The sequence below is a fragment of the Argopecten irradians genome, chromosome 4 (genome assembly GCF_041381155.1).
Source record: "Argopecten irradians isolate NY chromosome 4, Ai_NY, whole genome shotgun sequence".
Lineage (NCBI taxonomy): Eukaryota > Metazoa > Mollusca > Bivalvia > Pectinida > Pectinidae > Argopecten > Argopecten irradians.
In genome coordinates this window covers 18,615,323-18,637,252 of record NC_091137.1, presented here as the reverse complement: position 1 = coordinate 18,637,252, position 21,930 = coordinate 18,615,323, and the positions used below count along the sequence as shown (strand labels likewise).

Sequence of the window (21,930 nt, the reverse complement as noted above, 5' to 3'; positions counted from 1 at the left end):
GCTGTTTTCTGTTAAAAAGGTACGATTTAAACCAGGATAAGGAACTGGTTACATCCATATAATTGAAGTTTTTCCAATAAAACAACATGATGCACTAAATCAAAAGCTTTTTTTTTAAATCTGCAAATAATGCTCCAGTAAAAAGGCCATCATCGTCGATAAATTTTGCCCATGAATTCACAATTTTTAACAAAGAAGTTTAACAGGAATGACGTTTACATCAGACATATGCCCTAGTTGTGCCTTTTGTTATTGCGGATCTTTCATTTTTGGAATATTTTCCGTTTCCATAGAAACACTTCGTCAAACATACAAAATAACTGTTTCTTTTTGTTTTCGGGCTATTACTCCAAAATCCTTCAACGCGGCTCCATGAAACTTTCTGTATATATCAGACTAAATCTTTAGTTGTGCATTTTGCTGTTGCGAACCATTTTTTCCCATTAACATGGAAACTCCGTCAAAAATTACAGTTTGTTTTTGTTACCTGCTGTTATCTTTTATCAATTTTACAATACTCGCACACATTTAAAGTTATACTTGAATAAGTGTTACTTTGATGTATTTGGGTTTTATTCCAACTGCGGAACGCCATGGAACGATCACAATCAGCGAATTACATTTGTTTTAATGTTTGGTATTGTCCATATTTTTAATATGCATTCTATATACATAATAAAACATTTCTTTAAATATCCTTTAGATGCGTTATAGCGGAGAAAAAAAATAAAAGAAACCATCGCTAAAACCCGTCATTGGACAAAGGCTATATCTGTACACATGAGTACAACTCTCCTGAACCGACCACATGAGGTATGGACAATTATACATTATAATAGATCCAGAGAATCTATAGGATATAGATATACACATGCTTTTATTGATGATTTGATATATGTTCCTTAAAAAATGAATATATCTGTTGTTGGAAGATTATGATGGGTGCTATTTAACTATAAGTAGAAACATAAAACAAAGGAAAGTGCACTTCGATATATAATTTTAGATAAGCGTTACTTCCCTTTCTACACTATAGACTAGACAAGCCATGGCTAGCTCATACTCGATTCGTGTTAATCGACCATGGCCAGATTTAGAATATCATAGCTTGTCAGATATCATAGTACATAGTGTCAATGAAGTAATATTATTCTTTCATCTACGTTGGGAGGCCAATTCTTATTCTAATTTCAAATTTCGTTCTATATCTAATATTTCTTTTTGATCAGATTTTTATAAAGAATAGAAGAAACACTGAAAACGACATATCTTTTGTTTATAACATATCTAAAAAAATATGTAAGAAAAATGTATAAAGGTCGTATCTTTTAAAATATCTTATAATGCATAATGATACCTTATAAAATAACACTTGTATTTCATTCTAATATTAATCCATCAATAGTTTCATTGAATTTTTTGTTTGTGTTTTTATTTTCTTTTTACTGCCCATCACGTTTTCATATTTTGTGTGTGTGTATCATCACGTATTTTCATCCCGACATGTTACAGAAGGATAATTTGTAACCGTCAGTTTATACAGCTATCTTATAGCTCACTTTTCTAACGCATTTTTCCGCTTTCGTCCCCACAGTTAATAATTGATCAAACTCTCCGAATATGTTATTGTAAGATAGTAATACAAAGGTAATGAGGCAATAGGCATTTCCTATTTTAGCTCTCTCCCGGTAACTACACGAATAATAGTACACATATATGAAATCAACAGCTAGAAAATATCAGGACTTATCTATATCGCTTTGATTACATATATCTATGAGTGTGATTCATGACTTATCTATATCGCTTTGATTACATATATCTATGTGTGTGATTCATGACTTATCTATATCGCTTTGATTACATATATCTACATTCAGGACTTATCTATATCGCTTTGATTACATATATCTACATTCAGGACTTATCTATATCGCTTTGATTACATATATCTACATTCAGGACTTATCTATATCGCTTTGATTTACATACATCTATTTGTGTGATTCAAGACTTATCTTTATTGCTTTGATTACATTTGACATATATTGTTCTCAATGGTTTATTTCTACTTCAATATTCTGTTTATCTTCTTTTTATTACTATCATAACATATCGGAAAGTAATCATATTTTTGCCATCCTGCAAAATTACATGTACAGAAATTGCTTTTCCAGTCGTCATGTGCCACCCCTCTTACAAAATGTCTGTATAATGTGACAAATATTATAATACATATATATTGTCAGTTTAAACTGGTTACAAGCGTAAAAACTCTCCATGCTGTGAAGCTCTGTTTGCATATTGAATACTCGGATTGGTATACCATAGAACAACAAACAGTGAATTGAGTGGCGATCATTGGCTCACTTCTTTATTAAAGTGGCCGCATTTATTAAAATTTTCTTTTAAAAACATATACATCAAAATTATCATTTAACAATCTTACATCAGACATAAAAGACCAATTTTACATAAAAGTAAATATGCAAAGGTGAGCGGAATATCCGCCATCTTCCTTCTGACATAAAAAACCACAATGTTTTCAAAAAGTAATATGAAAGGATGAGCAGGATATCTGCCTTTTTGAAACCAATATATACGCTTAAACAAAAAACAAATGAGACATCAAATAGGGAGGAGAGGGAGGGTAAGCACAATACGATGAAATCAAATGTGTACAGTGTTGAGTGTCAAACAAAGATGGCGATCGTTGAAAATTTTTTCTTCTTGTGACATGATGTCTGTGGTATTGACCAATGAAAATTGACCTTTAACTTATGACCCGGATGTTGATACCATATATGGCATGCAGAGAGCGCGAAAATTCAAATTAGTTAATTATATATGTATAACTGGTATGCAGTTTACAAAAATACGTTTGTTATTACAAACTTCAATTTTTGCCATCCTGCAAAATTACATGTACAGAAATTGCTTTTCCAGTCGTCATGTGCCACCCCTCTTACAAAATGTCTGTATAATGTGACAAATATTATAATACATATATATTGTCAGTTTAAACTGGTTACAAGCGTAAAAACTCTCCATGCTGTGAAGCTCTGTTTGCATATTGAATACTCGGATTGGTATACCATAGAACAACAAACAGTGAATTGAGTGGCGATCATTGGCTCACTTCTTTATTAAAGTGGCCGCATTTATTAAAATTTTCTTTTAAAAACATATACATCAAAATTATCATTTAACAATCTTACATCAGACATAAAAGACCAATTTTACATAAAAGTAAATATGCAAAGGTGAGCGGAATATCCGCCAAAATGACAATAAATATTATGATATTGTCATCCGCCACAGAGTATACGTATACATATATCAATACTAAATACACTTATGTAATTCGGTTATGAACATTTCCCTCGCAGAGCACACCATTAACCCATGCGAAAGGAGATTTTAAAAGACAATCTTACACATTTAACAAAGAAAGAAGTGTCGGTTTAGTGACTCTTTTATATAACATTCATTATGAATCGCTGATCATGTTCGTTTTGGCGTTTAGTACTGTTTTAAGGCTTTGTCGGTACTAGTCAGACTGCCTGCGGTGACATTGGGTTGTCTAGAATGACCTGGCATTACATCACTACAGGTCTATCAACCACTCAACTGTGACGCATTAGTGATCAGCAAGTACACGGAACATTGGATTACTCATGCATGAAGTTTATATATAGCGCAGATTGAAGTCCGTCATGTCTCCCACAGTTATGTTCAATTTACAAATCCAGACATAAAGGTGTTTAAATAGAAAGTTTTTTCCACTTACAAAACATTTCAACAAAGATACTCGAAACCGAGTATATTTTTTCTATTTTTTTTTAAATTCCATTATATTTCAAAAACCACAGATATATATATTTCAATTAGTGTTTAACTTTCTCAACCCATTGGACTAATCGATTTTCACGTTAATAAACCACTTCTTTCCCGAGTCCAAGACGCTCATATGGCCGAAATAAAGCACGAAGTATTATTAGATTATAAGATTATAATGCATAGCATTTAATATACATGGACAAACGATCGTTTTGAACCTCTGTATCCCGGCAATAAATAATTACTAGGAAGAACACACAATACGTAGAATCTAACAAAAGAAACGTTTTATTGTTACGTATTATATTCACACCGTCAGCTGATGAGTGATGGTTCATGACATTTAATAGTCTATAGAAAAAAAAGAGCGACAAACAAAATTAGAACATATATTTACAGCCACTTTGGCTTATGTGACCTACAGCAAAGTATTATGATAAATCGATTTCCAACTACATATCCTCCATTTCAGTGTAGGAAGTGAACTTGAACAACGAATTTGGATTAGATTGCCAACTACATTTACATCAAACATATTCTCAAATTATCCATAGAAAATCATTACAGAATTAATGGACTGCCTCTTAACTTAAACATGTCCACTTACATTTTCTTATGCTTTCTTCTGGAGAGTTTTAACTTAAGAAATTCCAGTTAATGAATATTGATGAAACTGTATTGCGATCTCTAATTTTCGGCCATTCTCTATTTTCACAAATCGTAAGGATACTTTAGTAAACAGTTGTATAACACTATCACGTCAGAAAAATAAAATCACTCTTAAATTTATGTTATCTATGACAAAATGATTATTTTGCTGTTATACACAAACGGACACTATATTATCACATCTTTGTTTAAAGATGCTACACCGCTAACGAGAGACGGTTTTTCTCTATCACAAAATTAAAGGATCAGACGAATTAGCATTTTCCTTAGTTACAAAAGTTGCCTACTTTACACCATTACCACCATTGAACAGTTTGAGCTTCTTATTTTACTTCAAGATGAAAATATTAAAAAATACTTAATTTCGTCTCGAAAAAAGTCCATGGCATTATAGAATGAAGTACTGGTTGCAATTGAAATTTCAGGCGCGGAAAACCTGCTAAATAACCTGTCAATAAAGATCCAACGAACCAGAAATTTTTAGCCTAGATATTTTTATACACAGGTCAAATTTTGTTGATATTGACAATTTGTGACCCTAAGAAAGTGGTCTAAATAAGCTCTTGGTTTTTATACAGATTCAGATTCAGATCTGTTTATTAAAGTGTCACGTGTTGATTCATAAAATACATATGAAGTATGCATAAAAACTATCATTTTATATTAGAACTAAGAAAGCATTAAAATGCAGCAATACCAAGCCATATTTGGCTTATGAGACAAAATAGATAAAACAATGTTATACAGTATGCATGTAATTATAATTACTGATTTGATACAAAATTCTTTATTTTTTTTTATATTTGATACAAAATTCTTTATTTTTTGATATTTGATACAAAATTCTTTATTTTTTGAGTCATATCATAAAGTAATTTAGCTTCATCAATTTGCAACATATCCTCTTTCATTAGAAGGATTAATCTATCTACAGAGGTGGTCGCTAAGGCAGATGTGACTTTATATAATATGTTTATATCTTTATACAAGTTAGTCACCAAATGTTTACATAGAGGCGCTGTATATACTAATCCATTACTGCTTTGTTAATATGTCCTCCTGATGTTCCTGTCAATCTGCCGATAGACCCACTGACAACATCGTTAGTAAACCACTGTTTGTACATCCGCCAAATGTTTTACCTGAGGTCAATCACTGACCCCTGTCCGTAGATTATTAATTCACTGAAGCGTCACCTGATATTACCTAAAACAAACGCAAACGAATTAAATGTCAGAGACACCAAATAAGTTATCACAAAGATTGTTCACGAAGAAATTGCGTTGAAATGCAGCGTTGATTTCTTACAAGGATTAAAACTTTCCATATGCAGGCTTATGATTATCTTTAGCATGTGGACATTTCCTATCGTCACACCAGTGTCGACAAGGCGGCAACAACAACAGCGTGCACGGCCCTAAACCAGTCAGGATACTGCTAAAACAGAGGTAAGTGTTTTTTATCTGCAAACATTTATTGTAGCTCTTAAAAAGCTTCAGACAGAATAAATGTTTCTGTGTTTATCACTGCAGAATAAAATCGGGATGGCTATCGAATGAACGGAAGTATTTCCTGGCGTGTATGTAATAATATTACACATAAAACGGTAAAACTTTATTTACCGAAAGGTGTGCTGGTTTAAGATGCATGTTTGCATAAAATAGTCAATTATTGTGGAATAGGATCAGCATTCTGGTGCAATTTTTAATTTTAAACATATTCTTCTGTACGGTAACACGAATTTATATGTCAGTGACTTTTTGTGCTTCTCTGAACGATTCCAGACTCTAAATTAATGAAATATTACAATGTTTTTATACTGGGCCAGACGTTGTATATAAGGAAGTGTTTGGTCTTGTTTTTATGAGCAGTCTATCACTATCGGCCTTGGCTCAGGTCAAACATTATGCACATCAGAACACCAGTATTATTATGTGCATCACGGATAATTAATGATATCCAAAAATGTCTATGTGCATTGTATGTTAGAAACGAAATAAAAACAATACAAGTAGAATGTTTCTTTTTAGAAATTATAGGACTAAAATGGATGTATTTATTTGAGGGAGATAAGGTGCATAACATTTAACGTTAAAAAGATAAAATCTATGACTCGTTTTATCAATTGAATAATTGAATCATCACTTGGTGATCACACATCATCAATTAAGATACAGTCAAACCTGTCAATAAAGACCCTCAAAGGACAGAGGAAAAATGATTTTATGACAATGTGTTTTTTCTATATAGGTTGCATTGTGGGGAACTGGTCATTTGGGACCAAAATAAGGTGGTTTTTATAAACAGGTCCAATTGTTTCAAAATTGGTCATTTGAGCCCTAAAGCAGGTAGTCTTTATACACAGGTTGAATTATGTTGAATTGGTCATTTGGGACCTAAAGCAGGTGGTCTTAATACACAGGTTGAATTTTGTTGAATTGATCATTTGGGACCTAAAGCAGGTGGTCTTTATTCAAAGTTACCTTTTACGGTAGTATATTTAAATTTACCTTGATTTTGTGGGTCATTTTGTTATAAAACATTTGAAGTTTTCATCTTGGTTAGATTAAATACATGCCATAAATAATTATAGGTTACATAACATAATTAAATAGGGATCGGCATTCATCTGTGGGCTTTGGATATGGAATATATTCCCCACGAACCGAATGAGTTTGTTAAAGTTATAAAAGAAAAAAAAATTAGTTTTAATGTCTTTTGTAACTTTAAAAAACCTTACAAGTGTGGAATAAACCATTAAATTATCATGAGTCATGTGACATGTTTCTACCACGATGACATGCGTTTTCAGTCGACAAGTATATGGCCAGGTTAAGAAAAAAACACTACTCAATATTCATAATTTAATCAGAAATCATTTATATAAAATTCTTTTAATTAGAAATAACAACAGAATGGAAAATAACTTATCTAACTAATTTCATTTAAATTTCTATTATTGCTTAATTTCACTTTAATATAAACCACTGCTTGGACAGTTTGTTGCTCATTGTCGAACTAATTCAAACAGAAACATCGGTACCATCATCTTCCCTCAATATTGTGACGGTTCCCACAATATCATGACGGTTCCCACAGTATTGTGACAGTTCCCACAGTATTGTGACAGTTCCCACGGAATTGTGACAGTTCCCATATTATTGTGACGGTTCCCACTGTATTGTGATGGTTCCCATAGTTTTGTGACGATTCCCACAGTATTGTGACAGTTCCCACAATATTGTGACGGTTCCCACAGTATTGTGACGGTTCCCACAGTATTGTGACGGTTCCCACAGTAATGTGACGGTTCCCACAGTATTGTGACGGTTCCCACAGTATTGTGACGGTACCCACAGTATTGTGACGGTACCCACAGTATTGTGACAGTTCCCTCAATATTGTGACGGTTCCCACAGTATTGTGACGGTTCCCTCAATATTGTGACGGTTCCCACAGTATTGTGACGGTTCCCTCAATATTGTGACGGTTCCCACAGTATTGTGACTGTTCACACATTATTGTGACGGTACCTACATTATTGTGACGGTTCCCACATTATTGTGACAGTTTCCACAGTATTGCGACGTTCCCCACAATATTGTGACTGTTCCCACATTATTGTGACGGTACCTACATTATTGTGACGGTTCCCACAGTATTTTGATGGTTCCCACAGTATTGTGACGGTTCCCTCAATATTGTGACGGTTCCCACAGTATTATGACGGTTCTCACATTAATGTGACAGTTTCCACAGTGTTATGACGGTTCTCACATTATTGTGACAGTTTCCACAGTATTGTGACGGTTCCCACAGTATTGTGACGGTACCCACAGTATTGTGACGGTTCCCACAGTATTATGACGGTTCTAACAGTATTGTGACAGTATCCCCAGGATTTGGTGTTTTGTCATCACTGTTTCTATCATACCTACCTCGGACTGGTTTATCTTGCAATATACACCCATGTCGTCTTAGGTTGTAAACAAATGTATTTTCTGATAAATAATGTAATGGCGGTAAACAGTGAGATTTTCGTTAAAAAAAAACACACAATTTTCATGTATGAAAAAATGACTTGCGCTCATGATTTTCTGTGAACTTATTTCTGCAGAATTTTGATGGGATATCTTAATTGTAAAATTCTGATAAAAATTTCGATGCATGAAAGAAAAATACTCTTTCACATATGGATACGAAGGATAAGAATAACTTGCCCTTCGTATCACAAAAAAAAAAAGTTGTAATAAAACATTTTATGATCTTAGTGTAAAATATCCTCCTTTTTCATATCCACATAATATCCACTTATAATATTGGATATATCTTTATCACAGCTGCTAATAGACTATACGATTTAAGGTTAGCATTGAAGGATAAATAACATCATCATTTGATGGTGTGAAATGGCATACATTACACATTGTTAACGCTATGTTATCCTACTTTTTTCCTTGGCTGATTTCATTTATAGTTAAAGTCTACAACGTAAAATTTCACAGACGCTACTTAGAACTAGTAAAGTAATTGATGACCAGTTAAGAACGACAGGAGATCTAGTGTGTTCTGTGAAGGATGATGATAGATTATCTGTAAACGATAGTTTTCCTACAGAGACACCCATGTGTAAACTATAGTGTTGAGTGAGATACTAAATGTCAAACAAACATATGTTTTAAGATTGCTCTTTTATCTATTTAAAATGTTACAGAAAAACAAGAAAACAAACAAGATGGCGTACAGATTAATTCTGTCAGTGGTTGTCGCTGGGTTATCTCTTCTTATGGTTACAGATGGTAAGTACACTAGCACCAAAAATGACGCGACCAATACAAAAAATCAAGAATTATCATTATATTGAATATCTTTTTATTGTCACAAACGTTTTAATTTTACATGTAACAATTTTATGTTTACTTTTGCTAACCACCACCTGATTGATATTTCTTTATTGTGTTTTCGATTTTGTCCACTATTCATTATCAACACTTTAAATACTTAAGTTACAGACGATACCTAGAACTAGCTGTATGACGAAGTCAATTTCTTTAAAAAGTATTAATAATTTGTGTCTATTCTGTATGATTATTTTCCTTTTGTAAGGTACATTTTAGTTGATTACGTTTTTAAGACAGCGACACAATGTTACACTATGTTTCTCTTACTGACTATTATTCTCAACATTAACTGTTCTTCACTTGAAATATATTTTGTTAGGTTTTTTACAGTATACAAAGACAAATACAAAAGAAACATCTCTTTCACTCTCACTTTCTCACTTATAGTATTTAGTATATTTTAAATGCCTTCGTTTCAGTCACCAGTAGACATTTAAAAAAAGTTTTATGGTGTTTTTTTTTTAAATATTAAATTTTTGTTTTGAAAATGCTAAATTATATTTGTAGTGTATCTACAATGTATTTGTACAAAATTTCTCTATGCAAATAGTAGTATTCATATTCACATTATTAATCTTGAGCCAAATTTGATAATAAACCCCAATTAAGATTAAATACATTTAGCACAAATTTGATAATAAACCCCAATTAAGATTAAATACATTTAGCACAAATTTGATAATAAACCCCAATTAAGATTAAATACATTTAGCACAAATTTGATAATAAACCCCAATTAAGATTAAATACATTTAGCACAAATTTGATAATAAACCCCAATTAAGATTAAATACATTTAGCACAAATTTGATAATAAACCCCAATTAAGATTAAATACATTTAGCACAAATTTGATAATAAACCCCAATTAAGATTAAATACATTTAGCACAAATTTGATAATAAACCCCAATTAAGATTAAATACATTTAGCACAAATTTGATAATAAACCCCAATTAAGATTAAATACATTTAGCACAAATTTGATAATAAACCCCAATTAAGATTAAATACATTTAGCACAAATTTGATAATAAACCCCAATTAAGATTAAATACATTTAGCACAAATTTGATAATAAACCCCAATTAAGATTAAATACATTTAGCACAAATTTGATAATAAACCCCAATTAAGATTAAATACATTTAGCACAAATTTGATAATAAACCCCAATTAAGATTTAATACATTTAGCACAAATTTGATAATAAACCCCAATTAAGATTAAATACATTTAGCACAAATTTGATAATAAACCACAATTAAGATTAAATACATTTAGTCTGCCATTGCATAAGGGGGAGAACCTTTCAGAATTATAATAATTCTTAATATCATTCTTAACACTTTCAAGATAAAACATATTGCCTTTTACACGCTGTCTATATATAGAACTTAACGATCAACATTACAATGTTTTGTGCTTGGTATTGTTTACCATGTTTGCTAAATATAATTTCACGTTTTGAAAAATTGATATACACATATACACAGGCGTTTTCAAGAGTATTCCGTTTTCAATTCTGCTCCATAAGCTATCGACTAGAGAGCTAAACCTACCTATATTATTAGGCTTTTTTTTTCCTAATATATATTAAAATGCCTAATAATATAGGCAGGTTTAGCAGACTATCTATCGACCTGGTCACCTTAGTATTCTCAACAATAACTCACTACGTAACTCACTTTCAGCACAAATTCCCGTTGGTGCCCCGGAAGAAATATCTCCAGAAGAATTCCAGCGAGCGATGACAGGGCAGAATCCAGTCCCGGCGGGCGGTATTGGTGTTCCTCAATTTAACAGAATCCCATTCGTAAGGCAGGGCTTAATACGTAGACCAGGACCTATACCAGCACAATTTAATCAGAGGATTCAACCCGTTTTTCCGAATATGTTCGGCAGGAACGCATTAGTTAGGGGTCCCATTGTGGGGAATCAAGTCGGCATGATTGCTCCAGGGATGAGGATAGTTCCGACAGGAAATAATATCAGGGCCATAAGACAGCAACAGTTACAACAAGAGGCAATCAGACGAGCACAAATATCTCAACGTTTTCGTCCTTTCGTAAATGCTACACCACCACGGTTTGGGGTAGTATCAGTTCAACAGGCGTCCGCAATACAACAGAATAGAGTACAACCAAATATTCTGCAATCCTCCACAGTCGATTTAAGCAGATTTCCTAATTTTGGAACAATAAATGGAAACACACTTGGTAATCAGCTTATCAACCAACTAATGTCATTTCAACAAGTTGTCGGTATGGGACAAAATGCGGCTGTGCTTCCCCAACAACCAGCACAAGCTGCCAGTATGAGACAAAATGCTATTTTCCTTCCCCAGCAAGCAGCACGACCAGTTGCAGGTGTTGGAATGGGACAAAATGCAGTTGTCTTTCCCCAACAAACAGGGCAACAAGTTACCGGTGTCGGTATGAGACAAAATGCAATCGTCTTTCCCCAGCAACCAGCACAACAATCAACACCACAAGTGATGCCAGCGTTGCTGCCAGCTGATCAGCAACTATTGAATAACATGCTCAATCAACCTTTCAGTCAGCAGCCAAGTTCTACGCAGAATATTCAAACTGTCACAGGCAACAGTGGAGTATTACCATCTTTTCCAAATCAACAACCTGCCCTAACATCATTACAAGGATTGAGCACAGCAGCCAGGAACGCCGCTCAGATTCCCGGCACTGGAACCAACGCACCACAGTGGTCCTTCCAAACAGGCAATACCCCACCAGTCCAAGTCGTACCGAACGCTTCACAATCCGTACCGTCTCAATCTAACCAGATCGTCTCAGATCAGTCTAACAATGGTTTCACATCCCAGACAGGCACGGGTTTTAGTAGTCAAGATTTCTCTGGACCACCTGTTACCGTGCCTTCTTTAAAACCTGACAATGATAATGCGCCAGTTGAACTTGACGAACAATTTACCATATATCACCCAGGAAACCAAGAGTTGTGTTTCCGAGGTAGGAATTTATCTCCCGATCTGCTGAAATGGATCATTAACATATTAACACTAAGGACACAGAGTCCCGATGGCGACGACCTGTGTCGGAACCGCGGTCCTTACACTATACCAGAACTGGTAGAAATTGAAAAGGAGTTTTTGGCTAAGGGTATTGATCCTCATAGCCAGGCAGCGTTCCAATCACAGCCGAATATTATAGAGGTGCCCAGAAACAATGCGGCGGGAGGAGCTGGGAACCCTTCTAATCAATTACCCGGTATCCCCATCCCTCCTTCAGATACCCTGGTCGCAATGTCAAACTCTGCACAAGGTTAGTGTCCACTGTCCAGTACCATTTACAGATTGCACAAGGAGTGCTGTACATGTATGATCTTTACTACTGATTAAAGTGTCATTTTGCGTACTAAGTTAATGGAGTAGAAGTAAAACTATATGAAAAAAAATCATCAATCTGTATGACCTATTTATATCATTTTAATAAATTAAATCTTATTCAATAAGATTGACAAAGATTGAAAAGGCAGCAGTCTTTATGTATATTTCTCTTCCAAATACTAACACAGTAACAAAATGTTTGTATATAAATGAAGAAAAAAAATGAAATAAAACTGTATTGAAGTATTTTTAAATATCTTTTTATAATCAAGGCTTTATTATCACTGTCATTATATCTACCCCAGGAGTATGTCATAACAAAACTGAATGCTCTGTGTGAGACAACATATGAGACAGATAATTGATTCCTTTGATGTACATCAATAAAATAATTGAATAGCGGTACACTGTAATTGACCATATGGATTTGAAGTTGGATGTCGCTGTCCCTGTAATTTCAAAAGAAGTCTCTACAGGCCTGCGATTGTTCTTTCTCCACTGAACTCCCATCAGTTTGCTGTGACATATTACAGGGATGGTTATTACGACAGTGATAGTAACCTTTAGAATAAGGAGTGTATATCTTTAGTTATTTGGAACAATTAATCCTATACGATAGAAAACTTCATAAAATATATATTTATAGAAGTAAGGACACCATCAGATAATGTGAAACTGCGTAAAATGGTGTTTTTTCAAATTGTATCATATTTGAAATGTTTGGATCAATCAGCATTGTAAATGTTAGTTACTTCATCCCATAGGATACAGAGAAAATAAAGCAAAAATCATATTGGTTTAAAAAGTCTGTTATATCGTCCACCTTATAGGATCTCGTAGCCATTCATGGCCGCAGTTTTGTGTACATTAGATAGAAACATTTGAATGCAGAAAATTAAACGATAGTATTATTATATATCTATATTTGTCACTTTTTATCAATCCAATATGTAATATGCCATACTTGTTTATCTAAAGAGCAGAGGAAGTAAATCGTATCAAAGAAATACACATGTAATGATTAGACATCTGAACTTTAATTTCAACTGTAATTGGGTATATACTATATTTTCTTTCCTGCGTCAGAGAGTCCCTATATCAATTAATTCATGAATTTCATTCCATAAAAATGGATTTATCAACTTTTATTATTTTTTTACAGTGTCACCACAAAGTGGATAGTAATGTCGTAGGTAAGTTTTGTCAGTAGGCCTGGGTAGTAATTTTATAAGTAGTATCAGTATTCTAAAATAGGACAATTTTTAATTCAAAATGTTAAAAATCTTAAAATTTCAAGTCGATCTCGCTCAAATAATATTTTGCATGTTTTCACTAGATATAACTTTATCTATTTTCAGGAGTTTACATCTTGAGTACACTTAACTACATATCATTACATCTTTCATTATTTCTAACTTTCTGTTATTTTGTCATTTTCAGACGGTGCTGCCATTCCAGCGACCTTTTTGAATTTGTGAAGCTGGTCGTTATTCACGTGAAACAAATGGACAATTGTCTCTCTTATATAGTGTGTTTTGGTAAACTTGTGTTCGTGTATCTAAAGCTTAGGGTTGATAAGGATATACACATAATAATTTGTCTTTTTAGTTGTTTTATTTCGTCTGTCGCCGACACCATACATTTTGAGAGATGAGACGATTTAACATCCATCAGTAAGGCTTCTAACTAGGAAATAAAAAGTAGAAAACTTATCCTATATAAATGATATTATTTTATCACATGCAAGCAAAAAACCAGGTGCAAATATACTGAATTATTAGTATATGTGTATAAGTAAGTACAATATATTAATGATGATTCGTTATTCATAGACAACATTTACAATGATGTTGACAGACAATAATCTTTTGACGGATAAATAATTATTCTGTAAAAGAAATATTAATAGTTACTTATCTAAACTAATCAAAATGAACGTTAAATACGTTGAATAAATATTGTTATGGTAAAACATACATCTTTGTTTCCATTGTCTTTTTTACACATTTAACCATCCTATTTAAGCTTTATTCTCAATATCTTTAGGATCATGAAGTCATAAACATAAAAACGGAAGGACATTCTCGCATCTATGAACAATAATGTCCGTCCGCTTTTTGTCTGTGACTTCATAACCCTAGAATATATTGAGAATAATACTTATAATTTAAATCAGATAACTCACTCAGTTGCTAATTAGGATAAATTTCCGGGATTTTACTTACTTTTACAATAAATTAAGTTGTGGCGCAGTGATATTTTATCCATTAATTTAGTTTGGCAAATGAATGTGCCACTTTTAAAATTCCCTGCGAAACCGTTTTGTATATGTAATCTAACCAATAGAAATGAGTCTAACATATCAAATTAAATCATTGTAAAATAGTTACCCCAATTTTCATTTTGTTTTGGACAAAGAAGTAATGATGACCATAAAGACAAAATAGATTAATAATTTTCAAGACAGTCCACCCCTTTATTACAAAGACGTTAAACACAATAAACCTTTTGTGGGAGCGGTGACCGCAGGCGGAATCAAGTTACATCATGGCCCCATATTTAGTATTTTAAGTAATTCATATCCCACATAATACATTTGTAAAGATCCAGTGTCTGCGATGGCGGTATCAAGCTACATTATTGCCCCATATTTAATATTTTAAGTAATTCATATCTGACATATTACATTTGTAAGGATCCAGTGTTACCCGAAGGTGGAATCAAGCTACATAATGGCCCTATATTTAGTATTCTAAGTAGTTTATATCCCACAGATTTCATTTGTAACGATCCAGTGTTACCCGTAACATACCGTTGATATTATTTCAACCTATAATTTTACTTTATACAATAGTCATCCCATTCTTACCTACATATCATTATAAATCGGTTTAGTGGAGCGGCTAAGCATGAAAATCGTTCAAATTTTGAAAAAAGCATGAAACTTTGCATAGGACATAAGGTTTCAGGAAAAAAATGGACCCCAAAAAACCACGGCCCCTGGCAGCCGCCATATTGGTTTTCAAGATGGCCGCCAAAAACACCTTATGCGACCCATAGCTTACGTTCTTTACCAGCTAGACCCAAACTTTAACGAGTACACCCAAATTGTTGATGCTTAGGAACATTCTGATAGCGTTTAACTTCATGGAGAAGGACCGCCATTTTGAATTTCAAGGTGACCGCCAACTTTGCGAGCTATATCTGTTTAAAATACATCTAATTGGATAAGCTTTCCTTAAGCAAATAAACAAACACTTGCAAATAAAGTGAGAGTATCCATACTTTTGAAGTGTTTAATTCATAGATAATTTGATTATTATTTTTATTTATACGGCAATGTTGGATGTCAAAATGACCGCCATTTTGAAATCCAACTTTGCCGTATAAATTCAAGTTGTTTCCCTATTTATCTGTAAAAATCAAGTTAACACTCGTAAACGTCTACACCAATATTATTGATACTTATTATTATTATTACTTAGGATCATTCTGGTAGTGTTAAACTTCATGTAAAAAGAGGCCATTTTGTATTCTAAGATGGCGGCCAATTTACTACATTTACCTATATCTGTAAATAATAATAATATCACAATTGTCATAGCTGACTTTAATAATAAAAAAAACACCTGCAAATAAAGTGAGTATTAATATTTTAGCGTTTGATACAAAATAATTCGACTCTTATTTGAATTTCAAAATAGCCTCCAATCTTAAATCCAAGATGTCCGGCAGTATTAAACTAAAGGTACATAAATTAACCAAATTGGCTGATAATTTCGGAAACACTACGTAAAAACTTGATATAAACTTCTACAAATATTAGACATACCATTATTCTCTGAACCAATCTGAATAGATAAATTAGATACAAATGTTAATTTCTATAAAGCGGGTCGGTTTTGATCCCCGACGTCGTCCTTATAAACACACCGTGATTAACTTTCACAATGGTCATTAGAAAACGTTTAACCATTTCATCAATTCGGACAGGTAGCGGAGTACAGAAGCTTGGAAAACATGCCTCACACCCATTTTCATGCCAAAAAGATAATGATATTTCTAGAATCAAATTTTACACGATAGCAATTTTTGTCATTCTGGAAAGAACACTCGTACAAGAGCTATATCATGTAATTGGAAATAGCCTATCCTGATGGAGATCTTCACTACATCAGCACTATGTCCTTTTGGTATACCTTACACTGTCTACAAATGCAAGATGAACCCAAACATTATAAAACTGTGGAAACTCATTAATGTCATTTGGAAAAGAGATAGGATATCGGATAAACTGAAGAGGGCAGAGGAGGTGTTTCCGAAAGATACAAATTGCAAACAAAACAATAACGATTGAGGATCATCTCCTTTTTGTATGTGGAATGAAAGATCGTATTTGCCAGATGAATGGAAATCATCATGATTGCTAACGAATATATTTTGGATAAAGCAAGAAGGCAGTCATAATAAACCATTTGAAGCCTTCACTGCCTTCTTGCTTTATCCAAAATATATTCGTTAGCCATCATGATGATTCCCATTCATCATCATAACTATTTAATGCCTATTGTTAATATCAGATAACATGTCAGAAAAATTGTTTCGATGCAATTCTGAACGACTCCAACAACATCAGAAGACTCCACTTACGGAAAGGACTTCATAGCAAGGTTTTGCCGCCAAAGCATGAATATTTACCTCGTCTGACATGACCCCTTGTGGTACGTCTATCAAATTGCCAGTAGTGGCACTAGAATAAACCACAAGCAAGTCCCGAAGTTAGTCATGATGACCGCTATGTCAAAGCTTTACAAATATAAGCTGAGCCTCTGAGGTAGAACTCCCAATCTCATTACTGACTTAGGAGATAAGCTGGTATAGAGAACAATAAGCCTTCAAAGAGAAAATAGATATGGTCATTAAAACTAAGTGCAAATTCTGTAGATGATTTACAAGACTGGAAACCACATAGACAGAAAACTAACTCAGTCAGATATTGGTCATCTGGAACCTTGTTTTTTTTTGGTTCTGGTTGACGTCGATATATGACAAAAGGTGGGAGCGATACCTGCAGGCTAATGATTGTGCTACCAGGAACTCTTGCGCGTTCTACAACCCCAGCTCATTAAAGAAAGTATAGCTATCGCCCTGAAAATTGGCAGACATCTTGAAAAAAAGAAAACAACAAAGAAGTCGTAGCCACTAAAAGAAAGTACTTTAATCACATTTGCTAAAGGTAAAGAGCGATGACAAATGTCTGTATGATCTGAAGAAGGAATTCATATAAACACCTGAGCAGAAATAAGGTGGATTGTGCTCTCGTACATCATAAGGTAAGATACGTTTGTCTAGATGTGGTTATGGATGGCTTGACAGTTCCAAAGGAGTTACATTGTAAGGAAGGATTTGAAAGGGGGAGACGAAGGGTTGGTAGGAGATATCAATATCCTAGAATGTAGGAATGGGTGTGCCCGTTTCCTGCATGTTCAACGTAAAGGCTATATTCAGCATTGGAATTAATGAAGAATGACAAGAAATCAGCTGTGGATATACTGTAAAACACAGGAGAGAAGGCGCCCGATTGATCGCAGTAGAAGTGTCAATGTTTGAGCTTGGTGTTATCTGCATATGTGAAGTGATTTGGACAATCACCGTTGACTTGCGACTTTGAAGATGTTCAAGTTGAAGAGTCGATAAAGTCCATGAAAGATGATCCTCTGATGACGCATGTAGAGTTGCAATTCGGGGGTTTATTCCAATATCATTCAAGGGATATCATATGTATCAACATGTTAAGAGTGGTTACTTGATTTTTGCTCGATCACTTACAGAGTGAAATACGGAAAAAAATTTAAACGGCCATCATGGAATTCAAAACGGCAGTCATTTTGAAATTAAAGTAAGCATCAAATGTATCAAACAATACAAAAGTATCAATACTCTCACTATATTTGCAGGTGTTTATTAGTCAGCTTAAAGTCAGCCTTCCCAATTATATGTATTTATTCAGATATAGCTCGCAAAGTTGGTGGCCATCTTGAAATACAAAATGGCGGTCCTTCTATATGAAGTTTAACACAAACGGAATGTTTCTAAGTATCAATAATATGGGTTTCGACGTTAAAGTGTGGGTCTAGCTGGTATAGAACATGAGATATGGGTCGCAGAAGGTGTTTTTGGCAGCAATTTTGAAAACCAATATTGCGGCCGCCAGGGGCCGTAAAGTTTTGGGGTCCATTTTTTTCCTGAAATCTGATGTCCTAAAGAAGCCATATGCAAAGTTTTATGCTTTATTCAAAATTTGAACGATTTTGCCGAAAAATCGACCTTAGCCGCTCCACTAGTTGTATTTTCTTTTTAATTGTAACTCATCTCCTACGTCAGCATTTCTGTAGTGTAACTTTTCCTTGTAGATGGGAATGTCGTCTCATTTAATTTTTAATATCTTCTTATACATCATTTTCTTCCAAGAGAAGCATTCAGAACAAGCATGTTTTGTTTAGTTATTTTATATCTTAAATACTTATTTGATGAAGGATAATATAGAATCCATAATCTAATGTTATGGTTATATTGATAATGTAGTAGAACCACTGACTGGGTAAAATACTACTGAAGAAAGTTACAAAGACATGATCATTCATACGTTATACATACATATTCTAACAAATGTAACATAGATAATTTCACTCAATTTGGAAATAATGCAAACATTGACTAAAAGTTACAAATACATCGACAGACATTTCAAAGTTATAAACACACTGACATACAATTCCGCAATTATACAGACATTGACAGCAGTTCCTAAGAGGAGACGTGGTGGGGCTATACGAAATTACAACAGTCATTCATTCATCCCACTCAAAGAGAACATGTGAGGACACGAAATAAAATTATGTAAATCACTTTCTTTCCCGCCTTTAAGGATTGTTTTTATGAGGTGTGTGTATGCCCTGTCTAATGCGTTACGAAATTTGAAAAAGAAAAATGAAAACAGAACAATTGGCGACGATAAACGTTCACGAATTTACTTTGATCGCAAAATCCGCGAAAGTTTATTGCACGCGAAAGTTTATCGCACGCGACAGTTTATCGTACGTGAAAGAAAGTTAAATATCCGAAAATACTTATTATTTCTCCGATTCGATGACATATGGAGTAAATTACCCCTGGAGGTTTAATGTCACCTAAAGTTAAATAATTTGAACATAGCGTCTGCCGCCATTAACTAGCATTAACTTGTATACAACAAGAAGCCAATCGACTGACACAATCAAAACTGAACATTCAACATATTTAACAAAATCAATTACATGTATGTTATTTCATTTAATTGACTATAAGCATTGATGTCACTATTTTTTCTGAAACTTGAAGTTTTGTTTACAAACTGTGTGAATCTGCGTTGCGGATTCTCACAAAATTGCGATGAATTTCTTTCATGACACGATGAAGTTAAAAAACACTTACATCAATGCTTATAATGAATTTTTCAGACTATATGATAACATGAAATACGTTTAAATGTACTATTCCATTTATTTTTTCCAATGAATTATTTTTTTCTTAACCAATACGCAAATAAAGATTTATTATTCTTCAAAATTTAATTTCCTCCTGTGTACATGTATCTGTGTATCTAAAAAAAAACACAACGATTACCATTTCTTAAGTGAAATATTCCTACCTGTATGCGCGAAATAGTAGAACTTTCAATATATACATTATACTGTTAAAATGATTTAACTTACACCTGCTCATATTTTATTCTCAACTTCATTGATTTAATAGAATGTTTGTGTACATATACTTTACGTAATTTTGTCATATCTATACCAAATAATACAAAAATAGAAAAACTAAATGAAACACATGGAAGAGTCATGTGTTCCGAAGAGTAAAGTGTTCTGTGTCTTATCAACGACATACACATAGGGATTATTTCTGGCTAAGGTTGAGGTATTCTGAACACATTTACTACCCTAGCGACCACCTCTGTATAAAGACCACCTGCTTAATGAGACCATTTTTCAGGAGTCTAGATTACAAATTTCAATATAATTCAATTGTGTATTAAGACCATCTGACTATTTGTCTTATGTCTATTGGGCGATCTTTATAGGCAGATTATAACAGTAATATCAATCAGACTGACTTCCCTAACTCCTTGTTAGCGCCTGGTCCTGATGCGAGTCCCTGTAATATAAACCAGGCGTTTGTGTATAACTGTTCGCTGTGAGAGTCCTCGTAGAACAACAATTATTTTGTTACAGAAACAAGTTTAATCTGATAAAGCTTCCTTTATGAAGATTTCATTGTTAATTATAATGAATACTTTCTAATTGGCTCTTCAATTGACTTTCTATGTACTAAATTTGTAGGACATTAATTTTAATGACGTCATACTATTTGAACACAAACAATTGGTTATACATATATTATACGTACTTCTTCTCTGACCCATTTTTACAGAGGGTAAAAAGTCCACATCATTCTCATCTGATATAAAACATAATACAATAATTCATTGTAAACTACCCTAGATTGTGAATGGAATTCCACAATGTTTATAGTAAAAACGTAAAACAACAAACACAAAACACACAAAAAACAACATAAAAAATAACAACAAAAAACAATAAAAAGGTAGAATATGTTTCCGCCATCAGACTAGAATGTTTAGGTATGCTGCTCACGCTAATAGCCAATCACAACTCCTATATTAAAACACGTTTTTATATCTAATTAAAAAGGTCACCATATTAATTAATGATACTTGTGTACCTGTGTGCTCAGGTTAGGCCGACCTTTACGTGTTAGATATGGAGATACTTAAGTAATACCAAGGGACCAGTACCTTTTATCGATAAACGCCATGTTTTGCATGTGAATGAGGCAACCTGGTGAATACATGGATAGATAGAAAGACATCCAGCGATCGGATCAATCATTATCGCTTTATTTATAATTTGCAAAAATCAAACTCTGAATGCACTTATGATAATTTCCGAAAAAATCTAATGAGGTGCTCGTTCATCAAACAACATGACCTAAGTGTTTGACAGGCGTTTTAGGGTATATTACACGGTGATTATCTCCTCGTCTGTTCCCTCTAACGTGTGGTGACTGAAGGGTCCCATCTCCGTCAACAAA

General features: G+C 33.6%; 1 protein-coding gene across 1 annotated transcript; it reads left to right on the top strand.

Moving 5' to 3' along the window:
* The first annotated feature begins 5,650 nt into the window (after positions 1-5,650).
* LOC138322417 (uncharacterized) lies at positions 5,651-14,750 on the top strand. The gene is made up of 5 exons (XM_069266447.1): positions 5,651-5,957; positions 9,224-9,308; positions 11,105-12,709; positions 13,937-13,967; positions 14,215-14,750. Exons 2-4 carry the CDS (start codon positions 9,245-9,247, stop codon positions 13,954-13,956), a joined length of 1,689 nt encoding a protein of 562 aa, XP_069122548.1. The 5' UTR covers positions 5,651-5,957; positions 9,224-9,244; the 3' UTR covers positions 13,957-13,967; positions 14,215-14,750.
* The last annotated feature ends 7,180 nt before the right edge of the window (positions 14,751-21,930 follow it).